Source organism: Toxorhynchites rutilus, chromosome 2, assembly GCF_029784135.1.
Source record: "Toxorhynchites rutilus septentrionalis strain SRP chromosome 2, ASM2978413v1, whole genome shotgun sequence".
Classification (NCBI taxonomy): domain Eukaryota; kingdom Metazoa; phylum Arthropoda; class Insecta; order Diptera; family Culicidae; genus Toxorhynchites; species Toxorhynchites rutilus.
This window is the reverse complement of record NC_073745.1, coordinates 29184282-29210947: the sequence shown is the minus strand read 5'-3', so window position 1 is coordinate 29210947 and position 26666 is coordinate 29184282. Positions and strand designations below refer to the sequence as shown.

Here is a 26666-nt window from a genome sequence, read left to right as displayed (position 1 = left end):
TTCGATTACTGGCTGAGGTGGATAACGAATCAGTTTCGTGGCCATCGGATTTGCCACTAGCAGTTTTGCGTACTACTTCGCCACTAGCAGAGGGTCTTTGAACCTGTATAACGTTCAGTGACCCACAATCCGATGGCTGAGTCGCACTTAGTAATGCGGGAAAAGTGGATATATTTGCGGTGAAGCTGGCGCTTCGGCTGGTACTTGAAGTCGACGAAGTATCTGTTTCGTTACCGTCGTGTTTCTCGTTGTTAGATTTTTGAAATAATGCGCTGCTAGTATGGGGTCGTTGAGTTTGTGCCTCGTTCCATGACCCACTTTCCGAACGCTGAATTCTGCTAGGTGAGGCGTGTCGTGCCGATTGGTCTGATTCCACATCTACGGAGCTCGAAGGGGGTTTCAGTAGCTGTTGTTTTTGTCTCGGTGGTGGCATCGAGTTTGCAGACTCTGACAGTCTTTGGTTTAGTGTCGGCAACTTTGATTTTTTGTTGCTCGCGTTGCTGGGGCAGGCTGTTTCGCAGCATCAGCATAAGATTTCTGCTCTTGCAGCTTTTTGTTCTGGGCGCACGTAACTCCATTATGTATGAAGTCGTGACAGTGACGGCAGGTTTGTTGTTGTCCGAAGTACGACAGGAGAGTGCGCTCGCCATCTATCGTTACCCACGACTCAATGTTCCGCTTCACTACCATCATTGTAAATATTTATACAGTTTTCACAACCTGAAAGAGGGAAGAAAAAAACATGTTATATATGAAATTGTGCACAATTTTTACAAAACTCATCGCAATCAATTTTTTTATGATTACAACATTGTAATTTATGGATAGAACTGCACATTTTCTATAAACTTACATTGCCAAATTAAAAACCATCGTCACTTTCACCGCACCGGTGCCTAGGTGTAGATTTTTACATCAGATCGCCAATAGCAAGCGCCGAAATCCGATGCGACATGACGTAAAGTTAGCCCTTCTTTTACAAACCACATTCCAATTCGTCGACCCCTCGGCCCTGAGAAAACAAATACGCGAGCAAATGGCATGCTTTTGACATTCTTCGACTCTTCCTTTCTCGCTGACCCGTCATTGACATCAGGGGAGAAAACGTAAATTTTCAGCATTTATTTGCCAATTTCGTACGGAAAATCATTCGCACGCCGCTGCACACTGTGTTCCCATCAGTGAAGTTCTAGTTAAAGTTACATCGCAATCGTAGCGCAGCGCAGCGCTGGCTGGTTAATTGATTCGGTCAGACGGTCAAGTGCCTCCAGCTCATCAGTAGTGCACGTTTGCTGTGAAATTATCGGAAACATCAGAAACGGGTGGGAGGAAACAGGCTTTGGCGGTGTGAATTACTGCAAATAGACAACTAGGCAGTCTGCTACGAGATTTTACCGCAACGATGGCTGCATGTTCGGAAATGCTGAAACGGGAATTTCCGTCGATCGACGGAGAATTGCTGACGTATGTCGAAGGTATGGAATCTCAAATATAAACAGCCAATCAGGTTGGTAATTAATTCGTTCATCGTTTCAGATGTGCTGCAAAGTGGCGCCGATGAGTTCGAGAATGGAGATGAAGTGTACGAAGCGATTGGGGCGATTCTTCACGAGGTTTCGCTGGAGAAGAGCGAGGATGACATTAAACAGATCTGTGATATTTTCCTAGATTTGCTGAAACCAAGAAACGCGAACGGTGACGGGGGAGGCGGAATGAGAGGGCCGGCCAAAATTTTGGACGCTCCCATTCATTTGAAAGAGATTGCAGCCTCCCAGGATGTTGCGACGGATGACATACAAAGTATATGGGTTGTCCAGCGGGACGACAGTTTGAAGGTGGACTCGAAGAAGCTAGAGAAGGCGGAGGCGAAGCGACAACAGAAGCTGGAAAAGCGCGAGCAGACTAAAACGACTGCTCCTGCGGCGCCTATACTACAGATGGCTACCGCATCGCAAGTGATCAGCAAGAAGGATAATAAGATGGAAGCGAAGGGAACCAATCGTTCGATGGATATCCGGATCGAAAACTTCGATGTATCATTTGGGGATAAAGTTTTGCTGCAAAACGCAGATTTGCTACTGGCTACAGGTCGTCGTTATGGGTTTGTTGGTCGCAATGGTTTGGGTAAAACAACACTGCTGAAGATGATATCCGGCAAGCAGTTACAAATTCCGAGTCATATCTCGATTCTCCATGTAGAGCAAGAGGTCGTTGGCGATGACACATTGGCCATCGAAAGTGTGCTTGAGGTGGACACCGTTCGGACGGAGCTTTTACGCAAGGAGCGAGAACTCAATGTCCAGATTAATGCCGGTTCTAGCGATCCGGAACTCAGCCACGAGCTGTCCGAGGTTTACTCGCAGCTGCAGCTGATCGAAGCGGACAAAGCCCCAGCACGTGCCTCAATTATACTCAATGGTCTTGGTTTCACGAAAGAGATGCAGGCCCGTGCCACCCGAACCTTCTCCGGTGGATGGCGAATGCGATTGGCACTGGCCCGGGCTCTATTCTCCAAGCCGGACCTATTGCTGCTCGATGAACCTACGAACATGTTGGACATTAAGGCGATCATTTGGCTCGAAAACTACCTCCAGTCGTGGCCGACCACACTGCTGGTGGTTTCCCACGACCGTAACTTCCTCGATACGGTTCCTACGGACATTCTCTATCTACATTCGCAGCTGATCGAGACGTACAAGGGCAACTATGAGCAGTTCGATAAGACCCGGACGGAGAAACACAAGGCCCAGCGGAGAGAGTACGAGGCACAGTTGGCGCACAGGAATCACGTGCAGGAGTTCATCGATCGGTTCCGATATAACGCCAATAGAGCGGCGAGTGTTCAGTCTAAGATCAAAATGTTGGAAAAATTGTACGCTGCAAGAACGATTTGAAAAGTTTGAGTTGATTTTAACCAACGTTTTTCTGATTTCTTTCAGACCCGAACTGAAACCAGTGGAGAAAGAGATTGAAGTGACGATTAAGTTCCCAGAGGTGGAGCCTCTCAATCCACCGGTGCTGCAGCTGAACGAAGTGCAGTTCAAGTATTCCCCCGAGAAGGTGATATTTACTTCCGTGAATCTGAGCGCGAATCTCGACTCCAGGATCTGTATCGTAAGTACATTTATTCGCAATGAAATTTACGCTGTCCCTTATGTTACTTACGCTCACACCAATATGATCTGATACCTGAAGGAATCAGTTTTAATGCGATGGAACTCATACTGAAGAAACGATACGTTCATCGTTTCTTCAGTATGAGTCGATTTCGTTCATGATATGGAGGCCTGTTGTCACTAAAAAAACACAAAACATGGTTATTACTTGGTGCCAGGCTCGGTCGGAAAAATCCCAATCAAGCGCCCGAAGTTTCCGGCGAGTCACTATAGACATGAGTGGCCTGATGGAATACAACACCTCTTCCGTTAACCATTTCTGCCTTCAAACGTGTGTTATTGTATAGTACTAAAAGATAAAAAAACAAATTTCAACATGATAATTATATCATTAGCACCCGTGGAGGCCACAGTACAACAATCCCCTTAGCCGGAAGATTCGCAGCCAGATCAACAGCTACTACGCGATCCGTTCTTCCATTACGACGAGGCGATCTCACAATTTTGCGACAAGGACGCTTTGTCGCGCCCTAGGATCCCGAACATGCAAATGACAAGTGCAGTAAAGCTCAATAAACTTCCACTGCACTTGATTGATACTGAGAACATGGAGGAGCTGCAACTGACAGTTTACTGTGTTGATGTGGCAACTGCTGAAAGTTTTGGATACCGTAGTCGGACTGCTCCAACATCTCCGTAATAGGCGTGAGCCACCATGGAAAAAGACATTGAAGCAACGGATGCTAAACAAGCGCGCCGCAATTGGAAAGCTATAAAAGCGTATAAAAGAGACAGTAGATCGACGAAATTATGTCGCCAAGTTGCTGTGATCGTGCGGCCTACTCAACTTCGGCAGCTGGGAGCTCACCAGTTGACGGAAAAACTCGACACACTGGTACAGCAATAGAGCGTCCTAACAAAACGACTGAACGTTACCATGATTCTGCAAAGAGCCAAGAACAAAAGCGGATGTTCCGAAATAACGAGAAAGCGTTCTACGACCACATTAGCGAAGAGAAGCCCAATTACACAAAGGTATGCCTCCAGTACTTCTGGCACAGGAATCTAACTGTTGCACATCAAAAGATAGCTGAGTGCTTCAACAAGGTGCTGCGTGACCCACACAACCTACCGGAATTCGACACCCGTGGCGTCACCTTCCTCCTCCAGAAAGACAGCAACAACTCCGCCTGCGAATGACGGATCTCAATAATAGCATGTCCGAATAAGAACCTGAAATTAATGAGAAACCAGAGCAGTGGGTCCAAAACCCCAGAAAAGGAGGGATGGTTGTAATAGCTGTTATCCATGGTTATTATGGAAAGCAAGTAATGGATAAACCCCTAAACCAAGGTGTGAAACGACACGTGCCGAGGGACGAATGGTAGGGGGGGGGGTTTAAACCATGCCGTTAACGGAGCCTGTGGAGCACCAGGGCACCCTCCACAGTATCGTCTGCCCTTGCTGCATTAAGCCGGTCACTGAAGCAGTGGACCTTCTTTACCGCGAGACTCGTGGGACTTCTATGAATAATCCACATCCAAATGAACAAAACGAGCGGTCGAAAATAATGCGAACTAAGGTTCTGCAAATAAATCTCCATCACGCTAAAGCAGCGTCTAGCGTGCTGTCTAAGAGGTTTATTGAAGACGCTATGAATTTAGCTTTAATTCAAGAGCCTTGGGTCCACAAAGGAAGAATACTTGGTATTCATACTGGTTCATGCAAGTTATTCTACGACGACAAGCATGACTCCTCAAGAACTGCTGTTCTAGTAAATGCAAATATTAAATGCTTTCCTATAACAGAGTACATTCAAAGGGACATCGTCGCGATCAGAATTGAGATACCAACCGCCAAGGGAAGATCCGGCATAATAATTGCGTCGGCTTATTTCCCTGGAAATCACTCCCAAAATCATTCAGACCAATTAGTTTATCATCAATACTGCTGAAAACTATGGAAAAAGTATTATATGAATACATAAAGTCCATGTCAGGCAAATCCACAGTCACAGCGTTACACACGCTTGTGACTAAAATTGAAAAATCTCTTTCGTCAAAAGGAACTGCATTATGTGCGTTTCTTGATATCGAAGGGGCTTTCGACAATGCTTCTTATGTATCAATGGCACAGGCTATGAGAAGAAGACATTTCGATGACTGCATAGTCGAATGGATCAAAGGCATGCTCACAAATAGACAAATCATCTCGGAGCTGGGTGGGTCGTCGACATCTGTGATTGCAACGAAAGGTTGCCCACAAAGAGGGGTTCTATCCCCTCTACTTTGGTCACTGGTGGTTGACGACCTTCTGATTAGTTTGGAGGCGAATGGTTTCGAAACCGTGGGTTTTGCTGATGATTTAGTCATAATGGTACATGGCAAATTCGACGATGTGATATCGAGCAGGATGCAGATGGCCTTAAACCTTACACAATCATGGTGTATCAAAGAAGATCTGAGCATAAATCCCTCAAAAACAACAATTGTTCCTTTCACCAAAAAGAAGAAACTGCATCTGCAGACTCTAAACCTTGGAGGAGAGGAAATAAAATTCAGCGTTTCAGTGAAATATCTAGGCGTAATCCTAGACGCTAAACTAAACTGGAACGCTCACTTAGATCTAATTATCAGTAAGGCCAACATTGCCCTATGGGCATGTTCTAAAATGATAGGCAGAACATGGGGCCTGAAACCAAAAATGGTTATGTGGGTCTATACAGCAATTGTGCGGTCTAGGATAACCTATGCCTCATTAGTATGGTGGTCAAAGACTAAGGAGACTGTAGCTACAAAAAAGCTAAACAAACTCCAACGACTGGCATGCGTTGCTGTAACAGGAGCAATGCGAAGCACACCCTCAAAGGCATTGGAGGCTATCCTTCACTTGTTACCTTTGGGTCAACATGTTCAGCTGGAGGCTAATAGAAGCGCTCTAAAGCTAAAAAGATATTAAAAAAATTAGACGGGGACAAAACTGGTCACTTGAGCATCCTGAATCTCTTACCCGTTGGACCAACCTCAGAGATGAACAGCGATTAGATGGAACCAAGGACCAATTATGACATTCCATACAGAGTGATCGAACTTTCTCGTTCAGTATGGGATGAGGGTGGTCCCGATGTTCGTAATGGTTCAATCCTGTTCTATACCGATGGGTCGAAAATGGGTAACAGAACAGGTGCTGGAGTGTATGGTCCCAGAATCAAAATTTCTGTAGCTATGGGGAACTGGCCAACAGTTTTCCAGGCAGAAGTAGGTGCAATAATAGAATGTATAAATGTCTGCCTTAAAAGAAATTATAGACATGCTAACATTTGCATCTTCTCAGACAGTCAAGCAGCACTTAAAGCCCTCAATGCTTTCAAGTGCTATTCAAAAATTGTCTGGGAATGCATTTGCCTTTTACGACAACTGTGTCAGAGAAGTTCGGTACAACTGTACTGGATTGCTGGCCATTGCGGTATAGAGGGAAATGAACAAGCAGATGAACTCGCAAGACGCGGCTAAAACTCACCCTTCACTGGTCCAGAACCATTCTGTGGAATTTCTGAATATGTGTTGAAGAGTGAGCTGAAGAAATGGGAAGACCGGGAAGTAATGGCCAACTGGATGGCTGTACAACTCAACCAGTCAAAAAAATTCATCACGCCGAGTATTAAAATTACTAAACAATTGCTGAGTCTTAATAAGAAAGACTCCAGCACATTCACTGGTCTTATAACAGGACACTGTTCGAGTAAATACAATCTCAAAAACATAGGTTTAGTGCAAGATGATATTTGTCGCTTTTGTAATGCCGAAAGCGAAACCTCGGAACATTTACTCTGCTAATGCGGAGCACTAACAAGACGCAGACTTCAACACCTTGATAAGGCTATTCTGGAGCCCAAGGAAGTTTGGTCTGTGTCGCCGATCAGGACTATAGATTTTATCAAACAGATTATTCCTGATTGGCACCTATCTCGCTATAGCTTTCAGTCTACTTCTTCATCAATAAGCAGTAGATAAGCTTGAAGCGTAGTACAAAAAATGGGGCATACCACAATAGTTCAAACTAATGGACGCAGTGGTTCACACCCAATAAGGGAAAAAAAGACAGCAACACATCGATCCCATCATAGTACAGATCGATAACGTGCCTATCGAGTCTGTACAAAATACTGAGCAGCATCAATACCGCAAAAGTTTCTGCTCACTGCGAACAACTTCACATCATCGCTGAAGAGCAGAAAGGATGCAAGAAAAATACGCATGGTTGCAAAAACAAAGCCATCATCGGCGCAGCCATAGTCGGACAGGCGGTATATAATCAGAGGAACCTCAGCATGGCCTAGATCGACTATCGGACTGCTTATGATTCCATACCTCACTCGTTTTGACGTAGGACTACGTCTAACCGGAAGATATAGGGGGTGAAATGGAAATCTAGGCACTGAACAAGTAGGAAAAAATGCAAGATTTGGAACGCTTATAACTCGAGCATTTCTCAATAGATCGCAAAGGTTTTTTGCATCAATTGATAGGAAATATATCTACGCATCTATAATAACGAATAAGATTTAATTTTTCTTGAGATAAATAATTGAATAATTGTGAAATATCAAGCATTGTCCAAATGCACTATGTGCCCATTTTTGATTGGTCCATTTTGTGCTCCTCAAATCGTACCGCCCAAAACGGGCAACCAGAGCAGCAACGAAAAAGAATGAAGCACGATTGGAAAGGAAAAAGAAAAAAAAATGGACGAAACATTGGTCGCAGTCTCACACATGCGTAATTCTCGAGCCAGCCAGTCAGCTTAAAAATCCCCGCTCCGCTGCCGTAACGATCATTCTCATTCAAACCGTACACCACATCGGTTCGCATCACAACACATCAACAAACCAACCCGAGCAGCCATGTCTGGACATGGTAAAGGAGGAAAAGTGAAGGGAAAGGCAAAATTCCGCTCGAACCGTGTTGATCTGGAGTTCCCCGCAAGGGTAGCTAGGCTGAGCGCGTTAGTACCAGTGCACCAGTCCACCTAGCCGGTGTTATATAGTTTCGGCCGCCGAAGTGATCGAGTTAGCTGGCAAAGCTGCTCGCGACGATAAGAAAACCCGCTTTCGGAACAGAACACATTCGGTTCGGTGGACATCAAGACAACAGGCAGTTGCAGCGAGTGGCGAGTGGCAAACGCAATCGCAAAACGGCAGCTGGTAGCAGAAGAAAAAAGTTTGTTCTTTATACAATCTGGTTTGGTTTGGTTATCCAAAATAATAATAAAACACAAATTGATTTTTCCATAATTTGTTTGCCAGGATATGATGAGTATGTGAATTTGACAGTTGTTCTGAGCTTATTGATTTTCACCAATTCTTAAATTGCTTCTAGATTGAAAGTACAGCAATATGCACTTATCTCGACATTTAGCTAATTGGACGGACCTGTAATGCGACATATTTAGTTGGACATTTTTGTAAACATAGAGTTCGGGGTCCAAATTATGACCCCACATTGAAAGTCGACACTGTACCACTGTCATCGCAAATGTTCAATTACAGATTAAAATTATCTCCAATCCGACACTGAGTGGTGGTAATGCGACGTGCCATTGAATGTAATTTACTGTAAAATATGTCACAAGCTGGATGGGAAGAAATTTTCCAACTGTGAAAGCTGTGACGAGTGGCAAACGCAATCGCTAAACAGAAAGGTTTAGCCGAACAAGATGGGGATATCGAGTGATAACAAAACAATAAACTCTTTAGATTGAAGATAATTTTGTGATCCTGAAAAGGACCCTTTTTAGCCTGCATGTAAATCCAACGAGCGAACAAATGTATTTGAATGAATGTATTTTTTGCCATCGCTGCCTTTTAACGCTCATTCGTTCGTCTCGTTGGACTCGCCCCTTTGACTGAGTCTGCCGATTTGTCTCTATCCTGTGAGCGTGTACCGCTAAAGTACAAAACGCGCGGATCCCCTGAAAAATATCTCATTCTCTTTCAAACCGTAAATCAGTGTGGTTGTATGGCATCGTTTCACATCACATCGCATCAACGGATTGGTGCCGGAGCACCAGTATACCTAATAGCGGTTATAGAATTTCGGCCGCCGGAGTGCTCGAGTTGGCTTGCAAAGCTGCTCACGACAATAAGAAAACCCGCCTACAGAACAGAGCACATTCGGTTCGATGGCAACAACTAGTTTCAGCGAGTGGCAAACGCAATCGCAAAACGGCAGCAGGTAGATGAAGGAAAAAGTTTGTTTATACAGACTGTTTTGATGGCAAAACCAGCCACCGTAAAACACGGCACTTTCCAGGGCCATTAAACCTTTCAAATAAGAGTTATTAAAAGTTTTTCACAATACCAATGCATTCTAAAGTGACATAATATGACATATAATATAAACTGATTTTTTTGTTTATGGTTGTTCTTGAACTTATTGGTTTGGGGTCTTTTAAATTGATCATTCAGTTTTCACAAACCCATACATGGTTTCCGAATTAAAAGTGGCTTCAAATTACAACACATTGTATGCAGGATGGCATTAACGAATTTTCTCGGTAGCAAGAACTGCTTTCTTTGGATGATAACTGATGTTGAAAATTGACTGACGTTACATCTGCATTGTATAGAAAAATAACTAAGGAGCAACATGATGAGCTATGTATTTCCTGCTGCTCTGTTCTTATTTTAAAGGACTTTAATCCGAAGGTCATCCGTCCCTGTATTTACTGTTGGTTTTTCAGAACGCTTATAGCTCGTTTATTTCTCGACAGATCGAAGAGTTCGTCTCCAAAACCTCAGTTCTTTTTCATTTTTATTTACTTTGTTTTCGGAGACTACAAATCTTACAATTCATTCGTCTCCGAAACCACAGTTTAAGGTACGGTAATGTGTTCAATAGTGAAATATATGATAGTGAATGAGCTGATGATCACCTATGCATTCCCTATCACAGCCATCATTTTGATTGTACGATATGTGCATACGCCAAAAGATGCCCGGCGTTGAACATTTAATAAGTACAAAGCCTTCAGAAAAAAATCAAGAATCAAGTTTGTAAAAAAACGCAAAAACACAACACCAAAGGTTCTTTTCAGAACCCCCAATATGTTCATAAAGAGTAAACAGTAAACTAATCCAATTTTCAGGTAGATAGGTAGGTATTCACGTAGGAGAAGAAAATAAAACAATATATTTAAAATATATATTTAGCAAAAGCTGTCCCCTTTGTATAGTCCTACGTCACTCCGGTTATGTCCCCGACATTACCCACCCGTCTTCTTTTTCGTCCGGGTTTTGGAGATATAAAATTGATCCCGAGGTCGTTAGGTTCCTGCAGCATGCGATGAGGCAGTGGAGCACGTCTCTATACCTCAGTGATGGGGAAAATGTGTTGCAATCTAGAACGCTGCAGATAAAGAGGGGGATATTCCAAGGCGACTCTTTCAGCTCGCTTTGATTTTCTCTGGCACTGAACCCCCTCGGTAGGACATTCAATAACGACAGTCATAGCTATAAGATAAGGTATGGGGACGGCGCTCACGAAGAAGTGACCCAAACCTTCTTGTCGGACAATGAAGGATTAACGAATCCGGAGCCTACGAGGTCTATGACGGCGAATTTATCAGGGACATGGTTCGTGGCGAATCTCATAAATGTTATAAATGGAATTCGGCACTCCGACATCAAGACGGAGCTGCGAGACAAGTTCTTGAGTCTCGTGAAGACTTATCTCAACGTGGGAACAAGGTATGCGTGATCAACGCTTTCGATGGGACTTGGAATCGTCGACATATCTGCACTGTGTGTTGCTCAAGTATGACAACCGCGCAAGTACTTCGCAGAACGCGCCAACCAAAACGAGCAATACCGGGCTATCCGCGCCGCTGCAGAGGATACAGCGCTCTGCACTTGGCGCAAGCAGAGTAGCAGCTCAAATGCAACCTGCAGAGAGTGAAGGAGAAGATTGCAGTCTGGAGCATTAGGAATTTGCTTTAATTGCTTCCGATAGGGACACCGTTCTAAAGATTCCAGTAGCATCTCGTCTGCCTGTTCAAACTGTCTATAAGATAGGTAGACAATCTTGGGAAAAATGTGTATTTTTTCACATTTGTAGCATGAATGAAGAATTATCGAAGATAATTTATTTGTAATTTCCATATTATCCCGTTCTCCACCGTGAAGAATGTAATCTGACGACTACACTTGACTACATCACACAACCTCATCACACAAAAAGTGGGGAGGGGAGGAGGGGGGTCGAGGCTGTGTTACTTACTGTGTATCAGATCGCGAATTCGTTTTTGTTCAGTTTCAACCCCAGTGCCACACTAACTGCTGTCAAAGCGTTTTTTTATTCACGCAGTTTCAACCTAGTGTCGCACTAGGTTCGCCCCGAAAGCTGTTTGTTTCGCACTGAGATGCTTCACGGGTTGGCGCTCGGGTTACAACAATACAACTATACTGAACTGTCAAGTTCCGAGTATTGTTTTGGAAAATCTAAAAATAAAAACTATGCAAATGGAAAACCTGCTGCTTTTTCCTTTTGTATTATTGGAATCGTAATCCAATTCGGATTCTGATTTTGAAGAGTATATTCGCGTAGACGGCATTTAGCTTCGTGTGCTTTCATTGGGAGGCGAAAATAATGATGGATATTCAGGTGGAATAAACATGCTTACAAATTCAAAATTATGAATGAAAATTTACTTTAACGTATCTAATATTTATTTTATGTGATGAATTAAGAGGTTTTTTATCGATAACGCAGAAACATATTGAACGAAAACTATGTCTAATGATGATTTTTTATTATAACAGTAATTATTTGTGAAACAAACAGGAAATGCATCGACAAATGGTTAAGTGAGTGTCAGGACTACATGTGTTAGGTAATCAAACAATATGAAGTAAAAATTTTCATTCAAACTTTTATATAATATCTCCACCAGACGTCGACACTGTATATTTGTCGTCGCAAATATAAACAAATCAGACTATACAACGCACACCAACAAACCACCGCATTCGTGAAACTGAAAACGTTTTTTTTATTACAGAGTCAGTGTGGCACTGACTCAGTTTTAAAAACGAATTCGCTAAGAGATATGAACTGCATTACGTAAGGGGAGGAGGGGGTTTAAGATCTGAATTTTTAGCGTTACGTAATTTGTGCTACCCTAATGACTACCGGTTTCAAACCTTTCATCTGAACCCATCGTCATTCAAACGTTTTTCTGCATCTTCAATTGCGACAGGACAGTTATGAAGCGATCACTACTACTAATGCGCTGCCTCGCTTGAAATGACAGTTTTCTGCTGAACGATACCGAAGTAAATAGAATACCAGGTATATTACTCTCCGTGTGGTTGGAGCTCATCTAATTTGGAACGTGCCGATTTAGAAGGAAGGGAAGGTCATTTACCGGACGCTTTATGGTAGACCAGATCACGTAGAGCACATAACAAGTATGCAGCTACAAGTGCGATCCGGTAGTACCGCGGTTTTTGGCTGGGCGAAGCCAAATGGAAAGAGAGGAAAGGGAGGGTGGTTGGAAATTTCGGATTTTGGATACCGAATTTTAATTCGGTCTTCTATACTTACCAGCGCCAGTTACGCTGGGATCCTATGGTTCTTCCTGGTGCTCGGTAGCATCGGTGGTGTTTCCTAGGCCCCTCGCGGCCTTTCCTTCGAGGATTTTATATTGCTCGGTTTAGAGTTTGAGTTGAAACCGATGGTTTAGAGATGGAAAAATCATTGTGTATTCATCCCATCCTAAGCCAATAAGGGAAGACCCCACGCGCGCCTAATACAGCCAGAGGTCTTGACACATCCATGCTCGAATGCAACACTGTATTCTTGCTCAAACTTTTTATGACATTTTTTACACATACGGATGTTCTTTATCAAATTTTGCGTCACACTTCTATCAAAAGTGTGTAACGTCAATGCTTGCCTTACTTCTCTAGAGGAGCTTAAAGCAGATCATCATTTTGATAGTGCCTTAAAAGTATAATTGATGTATGTGGTGAAACTATCAATGTTTGGATTAACACGTAACTCTGGCCTCTGGACTTCTTTTCATTTATCGAATTTAAAAACACGTTTATTACGCTTGACTGTTGCCAACATAATCATTATATTCAAGTTCGTCTACAACGAGGATAGTTCTTAATTCCAATACTTCTAATACAATATGTTAGATTGGGGGGAGAAACCTGGAACAACTATTGACTGATCATCCAATCAGAAGTAAGTAAACTGTAAAGACAAATACCAATATGCACACGTGAGCTCATTGTCGCTATGTTCTGGGCGTGTGCAGATGGCTCATAGATAAAGCGGAAGAATATAATTGCTTAGCACAATGGGTGTTCCATGAAATACGATGCCATGAGACCGTTTCAAGTATGGTTTATTTGTTTATTTGGAGCAGGGAAAAGCCCATTTTAGTGTGCTTGAAGCTTTTTTCTAAAATGGGCATAAAACCTGCTCATCTTTTGCGTCAACAGAAAATACCGTCCAAATGAAACAATCTTAATCCTAACAAAAATACGACTTATTTTAACCGAAAACTAGGCTAGTATGTCCAAGCACTCCAAGGAACCTACTCTTATTGACGTGACGAGACAAGTGATAGTCAAAAACATGAAAACAACGGTTGAACACACGACACATAGTACTAATAGGCTCATTCTAGCCATAATTGGTACGAAATGTACGAATTCGAAGGAAGTCATGGGTACTCAGAGTACGACGAGGGATATACATGTTGAATTCATTTAGCACAGCAGGACAGTCTATTTGAGACTGAACAACATCTGTGACGAAAGCAGCCTTCGCTACCTTCCGTTTATTTTCTAGAAACTCTAGATCGATTAACCGACAATGATCTTTGTAGCTGGGAAGGTTGAAGGGATCGTTCCAAGGCAACCGTCGCAGAGCAAACTGGACTCTTACGTTGTATTGCCTCTATTTGTAGTATGTTGTCTCTAAAATAGATCGGACTAACGTACAATACAAAACTTTTAGACAGCGGATGTCTGAGATCTTCTCATCAGCACGGAAAATTAAGCCCAAACACTTCGAAGCTTTGGAAGTAATGTAAGCTTTATGGTCTTTAAAATTGAGCTTTGAATCTTAGAGCACGCCCAAATCCTTAACCTTGTCCTCCCGATTAAGAACTGTATCGGCAATAGTATATTCGAACGAGAATACGGAACGTTTGCGAGCGAAGTTGACGGAGCATTTGTCAGTATTCAAACTCATATGGTGCAACATGTACATCGATTAGGAACACAAGTGTTTTAAATAAATTGCAACATTTGTGTGCCATGGGAAAAGTTCAGCTATAATCAATTAGCTGTGAACCGACATGACCCAGTGTTGGGTTATGTTATAGAAATTGCACCGATTTCTTTTAGCCAGTCACGTGTACGGTCGTTTTTTTTTGATTGATTGATTGATATTGGGAAGGTGCGCCTGCCACTTTACTTGGCACCAGTGGCTTTGATGAGACCATCGGTGGACATGGACCAAACGAGCGAAGCCAACACACCGAGGGCACGCGAGACACCGAACAACACGGTGTAATAGTTCATCTCCTTCAGACCGTAGTACTGCAGCAGAACGCCGGAGTGGGCATCTACGTTTGGCCATGGGTTCTTGACCTTGCCAAGTTCGGTCAGGATTGGAGGCACAACCTTGTAGATGTTGGACACCAGCTGGAACAGGGGATCGTTCGGCAGGTGCTTCAGGGCGAACTCGCGCTGGCAGGTGTAACGGGGGTCAGTCTTTCGCAGGACAGCGTGACCGTAACCGGGAACGACCTGTCCGGATTTGAGCGTCTTCCAGATAAAGTCTTTCACCTTATCCTCGCTGGCATTGTCGCCCAGCTCCTTCCGCAGCTTCTGCAGCCACACTAATACTTCCTGGTTCGCGAGGCCATGGAGTGGACCAGCCAGTCCATTCATGCCGGCGGCAAACGACAGGTACGGATCGCTCAGCGCCGATCCCACCAGATGGACAGTGTGAGCTGACACGTTGCCACCCTCGTGGTCACTGTGGATCGTCAGATACAACCGCATCAGTTCGGTAAACTTCTCATCCTCGTAGCCCAACATCTTGGTGAAGTTCGCGGACCAATCCTTCTTCGGATCGATCGCCCCAATTCCCTTTCCATCGCGATAGGTGTTACGATAAATGGTGGCAGCTACGACCGGCAGCTTGGCGATCAGATCCATACTGTCCTCGTACACGTATTCCCAGTACTTGCTCTTGTGGACACCCTCCGAGTAGGCCTTGGCGAACTTACTCTCGTGGTTGAGAGCCGTCACAGCACAGCTCAGCTGGGACATCGGATGCAGCGTCGTTGGCATGTTGTTGAGCATGGTTACGACGTGCGACGGCAGTGCAGCGCGGTTGGCCCACTCGCGGGACAGCGCATCGACCTGAGCCTTGCTCGGGACGTCATCAGTGATGAGCAGCCAGAAGAGACCCTCCGGCAGTGGCTCCGCACCACCTGGGGCTTTCGGCAGCACCTTTTGGCATTCGGGGATTGACAATCCTCGGAAGCGGATACCCTCGTCTGGATCGAGCACGGAGGTTTCGCACACCAGACCTTTGATTCCACGCATACCACCGTACATCATATCGACGGTGACTTCGCCAACTTTGGTTGCGCCATGCTGCTTGCGGAAGTTTTTGATGCGTTCCTGCTCTTTGGGGATCTTCTCGGTCAGGATTGACTTCAGGTCTGTGCTGTCGGAGGCATTGCGCACATAGGTGGTGATCACCGGTAGGAGGTTCTTGTTGGCGCTAGCCAATTTCGATGAGTAGATACGACTGAGGGCCATCACTTTCGAATGTTCGCGACTGTGCTTTTCCTTTACACTCGCGAAACACAACTTTTCGAGCCGTTTTTCGTTTTCCGCCACAGAAAGCGCACACTTTTTTCTTCCTCTCTGCCTGCTGCTCGATTTCCCACACACCACTCACAATGAGCTAATCGCTGCTACTTCTTCACTGCTTGCTGCCACTAAACCAACTTGTAGAAGAATTTTTCCATGAACGAGGAATACGCTCCATAATCCTAACGGATCGAAAAAACCCATCAAGTACTTTAGTACTTGTCTTTTCGTTGGTCTTCCTCCTTCATTGATCAACCTTTGAATTGATTGTTGTACTTCCATGGACAAGCACAGTTTATCCTCTTTCGTTAACCACAGCAATCCCAGCACTCGTTCATACTCCTTTCTGTCTAGGCTTATATTCTTGCCACCAGAGGGCTCTTTTTCTTCAAGACGATGTAACACTTTCATTCACGTTCGGAGCTGCTGTGATACGCCCGTCCATTCTCAGGATCCCGAATTCATCCAGCATGGGAGTTAACTTGTACACTTCTAGATTTTAAGTTGAATTCTAAAAAAGCACGTTCACGCTGATTAGATTTTTATCGAGAATAATTGTGACATGACGGAAAAGCCAACGATCAATCTTCCATCTCTTTCCGATTTTCCTTCTCCCTCTCGACCTTGTAACTCTGACGTCTTATATCGAATCAATGTGCCCCGACTGTAGCGTCTGAAGCCGTGTTGCCAGTACCAACATCCTCACCCGCGTAACACTGGTCATCTGATTCAGTTTTACCTTCACCATCTACCTCCAAGACTGCCAATTTACCCACAGATCTACGAATCAACCCCCTCGCAGTTTGAACTATAGCCTGACGAATCCTCCCATCGCTTCCTCTAATGACCTCAAGAATCCGACCTCGCTCCCATCTGTTTCTGGTCGACTCATCGACGATCACTACCAAGTCACCTGCTGCTACCGGTTTTTGTTTGCGCTAGCCAATTCTGCCTCTGTGGCACGGTGGGTGTACCCTTTCTCCTGATATTCCAGGAGCTGTCGTCGAAGATTCTCGCGTAATTTAGGATCTCTGTCCATCCTCTTCTCGAGACACTGTAATCGACGGAGGGCCATCGAGTAACTATCCGGGAACTTAATATGGTCGAACTTCCACAAAAGTCCCGTTGCGTACCGATTCCCGATTCTTACGGTTGTTTCTTCCAGAATCCTCTGAGCGCGCTTGTCTTCCTCTGACATGAGGATGATTGTTGACTTGGTGGCGACTTCCTCTAGATCGAAGAAATGTTTAACTGTGTTGTGGAGATCTTCGTCGTTGGTACAGCTGCAAGAATGGCAGTTGAGGGTTTGCCTCGAGCCATGTTCTCCATGTCCTCCATATATGCACCAACCCAGTCTCGTTTTCGCTGCAACTGGTTCTCGAATATTTCCTTCCTTCACCTTCACAGGAACCATCAAATTTAAATTGTTTATTCCTATGAGTAACCGAGGAACAGCATCCACATAGCTGGCTACTGGAAGTCCTCGAAGATGATCGTATTTATTCTCCAGTACTCCGTACGAAAGCGTTTGCCTCGGAAGACAAAGCTCTTTAACCGTGCGAGCATCGTCCAGTGCATATCTTCTGTGACTACCTGTCGCAGAGATCGACAACGACACCTGTTGTGATTCTTTCTCATTTCGGGTCACGTTGCCCGTCCACATTAAACATAATGGGCGGCTTTCCCCTTCGATGCCAAGTTGCTCGACCAGTTCCTCCTCAATCAACGTCAGCGACGATCCATCGTCCAAAAACGCGAATGTATTTACTATTCCACTAGGTCCGAAAAGCATCACCGGAATGATACGGAAGAAAACATGGTGCTCCATCTGCCTGTGCGTATGGTTCTCCCCAGTTGCCGGTTGTAGTTGACGGTTGAATGCGTTACCGGTTCTCGTCGAGTGAAGCATAGGATGGTGGCGATATGGACAGCCGTTTGTTCCACATGAGCTCGTTCGACGACAACTTCTCTTCCCATGACTACACAGACAGTTTCGACACAATCTGTTGGCCTGTACACACTTCCAGCGATCGTCAACGGTTAGCGATTTAAAAGTTCCACAGTCTTGCAGCCGGTGTCCTGGTTTTTTGCAGGCATAGCATAGGATCTCCTTGGTTCGCACCTCCTCCATTTCATTAGAGTGTGCGTTAATGGCTCCTCGATTTTTCGGCTTCGATTTATCACCGGATGCAGTCCTACCACTGATACCACTATACACGGTCACCTTACTTGCCGATATAACAACGTCCGACATAAAGTTGCCGAACGTTTTCAAATTCACATCCGGAAAATTTCGTAAATAAGTACCCCATTCCATTTTCACATGGGCTGGAAGCTTCCCCACAAGCTCCATTAACAGAGATGGATTTGACAAATGAGCAAGTTGATTCGCTGCTTCGAGATGATCGCACAAACTTTGAACTGCCATACCGAAATCGATTAGTGTTTCAAGTCTATCGGTTTTCGGTGCAGGGACAGATCTAACCTTCTCCAATAACGCGTGTATAAGCAGCTCAGGCCTTCCATAGAGCAGGTACAAAGTATCCATGACATGGGGAACTGACGCTGGGAGGAGAAGGCGACTTTGAACCGCTTCATAAGCCGCGCCTTTCAGGCTGCGTTGAAGACGGCATAAATTTTCCGCATGGGTGTATCCACAAGCAAGCGTGGAGTTCTGAAAACTGCTTATGAACACAGGCCATTCTGTTGGATTGCCTGAGAATTGAGGCAAATCTCGCGGCATCACTTGCCGAGCGGCTAATTGCGAGGGGGTGGGTGTATATTCATTACCACCCAAAATCGGGTTCGACACATCACCGAATGGCAAAGCAACATTCGGCTGTGGATGATAATTAGGTACTGTACTTCTTGTTGGAGGGGCAGTATTGCTTGGAGGAATTGGCATTGACTGACATTTAATCATGTTCTCTAATTGTTTAATTAATGAATGGAGTATTCCATTATCTTTATTTGACTCCGCAGGTAGCCTTTTGGGTTGGCTTTGATGTGGCTTACCTGGTGGTGGATGTACGGGGGGATTAGGGACGTTTTTACCTTCGGGTACGTTCCTCAATGGCCACAATTGGTTGGATGGTACCTTGGGAATCGCTCCTTTATTTACTACCGCGGGGGGCAATCCCAACGGTTGGTTATTTGCTGGCGCCGGAATCAGCACTGATGAACGTACCAGTTGTGTCGCTTTCTCCACCTGTAGAACGTGCTCACCACCTGTGCCTACGATACCAGCTGCTCCATGAGTAGGCACTGCAGGCGGTAATGACTTGCCTTCCGACGCTTGTATTGGATTTCTTCCCGAAGGTATTGACGGATGCCTCAGCGGGCTACACACCTGCTGATCCTTGTGTACAGTTGGGATGGGTTCGACAGTATTGATGGCAGCAGCTTCGCCTTGGTTGAGTGATGAGGGGGGCAATGTCGCAGTGGCTGCTCGACCTACGGCGCCTTCCATATGACTCGCATTCTCCCCGATCCACCTCCTTACCCTGTCGATGCTGGCTGGTCTGTTTACTCTCGACCGCTGACTGGTGTTTTCCTCGTCTTCGATTCCGGCCTCCAGAAGTTTGTATTTATCATCGATAAATTTGCGCTCTAGCTCCCGCTGCTCCTTCAGTTTCTCGACTTGCAGTGCAATCCGAGCTGATCTTGATGTCGATGACGTAGTACGTATGCTCAACACTTCGTTAGAGCACTGTCTGCAATTCCACGGACGTTCCGCTACAGATCCCGTTACTCCAGCACAACATTGGTGCCACCACGAATTACATGTGTCGCACTGCACCATGTTGTCAAAGCTGTCCGGACGGTCGCAGTTGACGCAACTGGACTCAACAACAGCGGCGGGAGTAGCACTGGCCTCGGCACTAGCCATATTCTCAATTCGACAGTACGAATTTTCTAAAGTTTGTTGGGTTATGTTATAGAAATTGCACCGATTTCTTTTAGCCAGTCACGTGTACGGTCGTTTTATTTTGACGTTGCTTTAGCTGTAATTTATTTTAATTTCATTTTAACATAGTTCATAAGTTGTACATATTTTTACTTACAAAATTCGGTATGCGATAAGTTTTAACTAACCCACAATTTCAATTTTAGTTTCCGTGCACTATAAGCGTATTTAGTATAGATTTAATATTTTAATTTTCACTCCACAACTAGTTTTAAGTATAAACTGTATGGTTTGTAACTATATAAGTATACTTTTAAGTAATCGACACTTCTAGATTTTAAGTTGAATTCTAAAAAAGCACGTTCACGCTGATTAGATTTTTATCGAGAATAATTGTGACATGACGGAAAAGCCAACGATCAATCTTCCATCTCTTTCCGATTTTCCTTCTCCCTCTCGACCTTGTAACTCTGACGTCTTATATCGAATCGATGTGCCCCGACTGTAGCGTCTGAAGCCGTGTTGCCAGTACCAACACCCAGTAAGAACATGTCGTACATGAAATTATGAAAAAGCATGAACAACTTGTGCGTGAGAACATCTAAAATGAAAATCAACTGTTGAGTACTGTGACGTAATTATACGACTGACACACCTGGTAATATGTACCTTAGTCCACTCGTGTTGTTACAGTAGTTGACAGTAGTGTTCGTACGTATATCTGTTCGCTATTATGGTTGATTGAGTGTTCGGCTTGCGTTCGTGTTTTGTCACTGTTGCGTTCTCTTCTCTCCTCATCAAGACATCGTACAGTGTGAACGTACACGGACAGACTCCTCCATAAAAGAATTCAACATCAACTCTAGGTTCAAGGGTTTTGTAATTTTTGTTGGAAACATTAAGATCAATTATTTACGATCTATAGAAAATCTGGTATAGCACAAATGACAGTAATGTTATCAATTGTCGTGGTTTGTATGACTCGATTATTTAGAAAACTATTGATGAAGTGACGAAATAGTTTAGAGAACTACATGAATACAATTCCATCGTTTTGTTGAATCATCGAGCTAATCGATTTTAGATTTTTCATATGAACAATATCCATATAATTTAACCGTTGTTCGATTTTCAAACATAACGAATTCATTTACGTTGTCGAATGACAGATGGCGTTACGATCGCTTCATCGAAACTTCATTCATACATGCACAAGTAAACTCATCTCGCCTAAAGTTTGGTTATCGCCGGCGAATCGGCAGTCTTTCTGGATAAGCACAATAAATTATAGAAATACTTCAAATAACACATGCTCGGATTGCAAGGTCACGCTATTTGCCATCAATCGTGATAAAACACTGGAAACTGGAAACTGGAAAGCATATCCAATGTCCATGTTGTTGAAGATATGACTGGCCAAGAAATTGTGATTCGAAGAAGAAACAAGAATCGATGCTCTCCATATTACTTGCGTCATTTTTATTAGTACTTAGTTGAGATATCTTTGTCAAGCAACACGCCTTGAATGTATTCTGAGCGACGAGCTTTAGAATATGTCTGAACACAGTGCAAGTCAGAAAATTTTTTTTTAACGAAAAACCCCTCAACCGTTCCGAAGGGACAAGGCGGATATTGCATAAATATTAAACAACGAGATTCCGCAACAGGTACTTCATTTATTATGAACATAATTTCTCATTTTGAATTAATATTTATGAACATGCGGTTAGAGACGACCAAAAAGTGGAGGACAACGTCTTTCTACGATGTCGTGATCTGTGCCAACAATTCATGTTCGACATATACGGGAAGGTAGAGGTAGAGACGTCATTTAATCGTTCGATTAATTCAAATAATCGAATATCTGAAGTTATAATCGATTAATTTTGTATCGAATAACTTGAAATCAAAATATGAATACATCGAATAATTCTCACTGTAATAAGGCTATATAATTTTTTTTATCCAACATTTTTTATTCAACCATCTAACATCGACAACCCGATAGACCACGCGACCAGAATGGCAACGTGATACGTGATTATTTCAAGAAATAAATATTCGTTCGATTAATCGAATATTGAAAGATAATTATTCGAATGAATCGAATATTTGAATATTCAAAAATGCCCCAACGATTAATCGATAATCGAATAAATGAAAAATCTAGACATCACTAGGTAGAGGACGAACGACTGCGATTCCTACCCTTAGAAAAATTCTCGGTCGAAAACTACCAAATACATTTGGTAATGCAAAATTAGTAGAATGTACAATTTTTTTGTACATATTGTCAACAAACCCGCATCTCTACCAGAGATTAGTATATTTTACTCGGGGCCTGATTCTCCTGCGCGAATGGAATGTGACAGCAATGAACTCCTTAAAGTCACATGACCCAAGTCACCGTATCGCCGAAGGCGATTGCCCTGACGTGAGAGGTTCATTTTGGAGTAAAATACTCAATGATTGGCAAATGGTGCAGTGTTCATTGAAATATATGTCAAAGCTTGTGTTTTTTGCAAAGGCTCTATGCATTCAATGAATTTATGAATATATATTTTTTTGATTTTAAAAATTTTCATTCTTTGTTACAAATATCGACTGGAAATAAAGTTCGTTCATTTTTATAAATGTTTTTCTCTTATTATAATTGATGAAAAATAATATCATATAATATCATAGATAAAAAAATATATTTTCAAATCTCAAAGGGACTATTTGCATTAATATGAGTGTATGTTATTTCAATTGTTTTCATTTCGTATCCGTGTTTTGATTCCGCATTCGTGTTGGGGTGCCGATTCCGTAATAATTACGCAAAAAGTTTGGTGGAAGATTGACTATTCTTCATAACATTGCAGTGAACATTAATTTTATAGTCGCCCCACATAAAAGCCGTCAAGGTAAGATATATTTATTATCGCATTTAAGGTGAAGGTGGAAGCTAGCCACAAATGGCTGCCACAATGGCGCTCATTTCTTTCATCTCCGTCCCTCACTCCTCGCCCGAAAATCAATAATTGCGCGAAACTATGTGAAGAAAATGATCGTTTTCGCACACTTCCCATGAAGTAATATAAACCAAAATCTAATCGATTAATCACAAGATATTAAATTTTCATCTGCTGTCGCACTGTATAGTGAAAAACGTCGGAAAACTCGAGCAAGTGCTCTGAAAGTTAAATTTTCATTTTTCAATCTTCGGCAATGGTTTTGTTTGTATTGGTGAAAGCATCGTTATTTTTTCGACACTGATGCCAGACAACATCATCGAAACAGCTATCAAAACCACTCAATAAAATGTTATTCCTGAGTCATAGCCTTTCATGTCATGAAAATCAATAGAATAAAATAGTGTTGACATCAATACAATAATTATTTTAACGTTTAATGGGTCTATAATGTAAGTTTTAGCAACTTTAATATTGGGTAAGAAAATTGTATTGCAGAGCTCGGAACACTGCCACGGCTGCCTATGCTTTCAAAAACAATAAACGGAAAAGTATTACATAAAATGTCTCAGCCAACGAAGAGAAGGGTTAAGGTTCTCCAACGTGAATATGTGAAAACAATACGACCAACGAAGGAAAATATTGAGGAATTATCAGCATTGAGTTACTATGCGGTAGAACTTGTTAATATCAAAAGAGCCCCAATTCGCATGTGTTATAAATTTGCACATGTTACGCTCGCGTATAATCAGAATTTTACTTCATATGCAAAAATACCCCTTCTATATATTTATGTTTGCAATTGGCATGGTTCACTGGAACATATCGTTCATACATTTAACTTCAGTATTGAATTGTTATTCAAATGTATTCAAAGACTCGTGTCAATGAAGCGCCACACAGTCTGATAAGTGAATTGATCTATTTACATGTGCTTTGCTCTTCTCTCACAAACACTATTACCCCATTTTTACACGTGGTTCTACCTATACTACTACAATGGCTAGCTTCCACCTTCACCTTAAATAAATTTTATCCATAGACAATGAGCCGATAAAAATGATAAAGCTGTCAAGGATCTTGTAATTATACTGTCCGAAACTGCGCTGTTATCGTCTGGTTTCTCACTGGATGAGCCTGGTGTGCACGCATCTCGCATCTATCTTATGGTCAAACTGGGTCTTGGAATCGGACGAAGCTATGAGCACAGATGATACTCCAGCCGTAACTACTGGTGAAGATGCTCCTCCACTAGACTCCACATCTCCACTAGAGGATGACACCGAGGATGCCTCACAAATGGAAGAAGTTAATTAACCATATACGATTGTTAACTACTTATGTAGCTTTTCGTAATTTTTGAATGTCTGATTTGTGTTTTGAAGAAAGAAAACTGAATGAATTGAGTTTCACGTATCAGTTAGGATCAACAATTCTCCTAAAATCTCACCCCAGTCGCCTTCGGAAATCGAGTGAGGCAATTTTTGCGAGCTGTCACTTCTTATTCGCGCATCAGAATCAGCCCCTCGATAACATTAGTAAGCTTGGATATTGTCATATCTGAAAACTGGTGAGAAAAGCGCGTATTACCCATTTTCATTGTTCCCATAAGGCAATACGGAGGTATAATAAGGATATAATTCTGATACGTGCATTTTCGGCGAGAAAATGTAGCCGATATTGGGCTTCCGAATCATGGTTCTGCTTGACATAAGTGTTTATTAGTACGGTCGAAAATGACTATAGATTGGTAGTATTTACAAAATAATTCGTTATATTTACTAATTATTTCTCTCAGTGTATGATACAATAAACAGGTTCGACGAGAGGGTGAATACATTCACTTGCGAGACGCTATCATGAGCAATGCCGACACAGTCTTTGCTATTGCCAGACCAAAATGCAATTCATTGTCATTGTGAAGCCTGTACTACAGATGGGAATCACCCTGCACATCGGAACTTCGTAATGACGTCTTGCCTCAAGGTCCGTCGGTTAAAGAAAGAGGATGCTTCAACGGTGTTCCCGACAATCACGATGTGTTGCCAGTATTCATAATAGTTCACTTCGTAAATTGATGCCCACTTCTTAACTGGACTATTCGTCTAACGAAGGATACTTCGAGCTTACTCTTAGTCACGACGTGTATTCAAACAAAAAATAAAATCTTTAAAATGTTTCATTACAACATTTCACGTATTCGGTTCCACACGTTGCTGGATGGATTCGGTTGAATGGCAAACGCGAGGATTATCACATATTTTTAGTTTGGTTAGTAGAAGAAATACGACATGAGGTAATCCGTCGTGTAATTTTCTCTCCACATCCGTCTAAACATCCACTATTCACCCGTGTTCTAAACTCCCATCGAGTCAGAATTACCCGAATGCATTCTGTAATCCGATGGACTCAGGCCCAATTAAATTGTGCAAATGTTGAATTTCAATATAGAGGATTTATTGAATTGTTGGAAATCGAAATTCATTAGCAGCAGAGGTTTTTTTCATCATTTATCACTCATCACACGTTTTACTCGCACAGGTGGGCGAGAACGGCGCCGGCAAGACGACCCTGCTAAAGATCGTCATGGGCATCCTGCAGCCAACGGGTGGTCTTGTCCATCCGCACCGTGGCCTGCGGTTGGGCTACTTCTCGCAGCATCACGTCGACCAGCTGGACATGTCGGTGAACTGTGTGGAACTGCTGCAGAACGCATACCCCGGAAAACCGATCGAGGAGTACCGCCGGCAGTTGGGCAGTTTTGGTGTGTCTGGCGATTTAGCGCTCCAGGTTGTGGCGTCCCTCTCAGGAGGGCAGAAATCCCGAGTTGCGTTGGCCAAAATGTGCATGGGTAGGCCCAATTTCCTGGTGCTCGATGAACCGACGAATCACTTGGACATCGAGACGATCGAGGCGCTTGGGAAGGCGATCAACAAGTATAATGTGAGTTGTGGTTCTCGGAATGTGCTTTTGTTCACTTATGCTGAAGATTAATAATTGTTTTTTTTTCTTGGAACAGGGAGGAGTGATTCTGGTTTCCCACGACGAGCGACTGATTCGCATGATTTGCAGGGAACTGTGGGTTTGCGGTGGTGGAACTGTGAAGAGCGTGGAAGGCGGCTTCGACGAGTATAGGAAAATTATTGAGCGCGAGCTGGAAGCTGCGGCTGCGTAGATTTTATCAAAAAACCAACAAAACCGTGTATAACTCCCAAACACAATTAATTATTACGCTTTATACTTATATACAGCAGAAACAGAAATTACGACAGAAGAAGCGTTCTAACGAAAGAACTGCGGGAAGCGCTAATATTTATTGCTATTATTGTTACCCGTGTGAGGATTGGCCTGATTATAGCGAAAACATAAATGAAATGAAAAGAAATGTACACCAGGTAGAATTAGTAGTGATATATTGATCAACGTAAAATAAATCTAGCGACCAATAGTCTAGCACACACAAGTACCACATGCCTACACGTTACGATGACTTCCACGGTTTTGAATGGCCCCCATTTCAGAAGACGAGCGTTCATCTCATTTTCTTCATATTCCAGAAGCCGAGCTCGACTAAAAACAGACGAGTAGCTCATCTGACTCGATCGTTCGGCCACGGTCGCCGATGAATCACTCGAGTTGGTGCGCAAATTATCAGAATTTTTTTATTTTTTTATTTTTTTTACCCAAAATATATATTTTTATTAAGGCTCATATGACCTGACGGGGCCGGGAGTTCAATATTTCGACAATGTGTGTCTTATAACTATGTTAGTAATATGTAA

At 43.1% G+C, this 26666-nt stretch overlaps 2 protein-coding genes across 2 annotated transcripts; one reads left to right on the top strand and one right to left on the bottom strand.

Annotated features, from left to right (window-relative positions):
* Positions 1 to 1055: 1055 nt before the first annotated feature.
* LOC129765060 (ATP-binding cassette sub-family F member 3) lies at positions 1056 to 26337 on the top strand. Its single transcript, XM_055764892.1, has 5 exons — positions 1056 to 1475; positions 1537 to 2872; positions 2940 to 3114; positions 25426 to 25827; positions 25904 to 26337. The coding sequence occupies exons 1-5, from the start codon at positions 1403 to 1405 to the stop codon at positions 26057 to 26059; spliced, it is 2142 nt and encodes a 713-aa protein (XP_055620867.1). The 5' UTR covers positions 1056 to 1402; the 3' UTR covers positions 26060 to 26337.
* On the bottom strand, positions 14605 to 16170 carry LOC129768824 (probable citrate synthase 2, mitochondrial). Its single transcript, XM_055770735.1, has one exon. It carries the CDS (start codon positions 15967 to 15969, stop codon positions 14605 to 14607), a length of 1365 nt encoding a protein of 454 aa, XP_055626710.1. The 5' UTR covers positions 15970 to 16170.
* Positions 26338 to 26666: the final 329 nt, after the last annotated feature.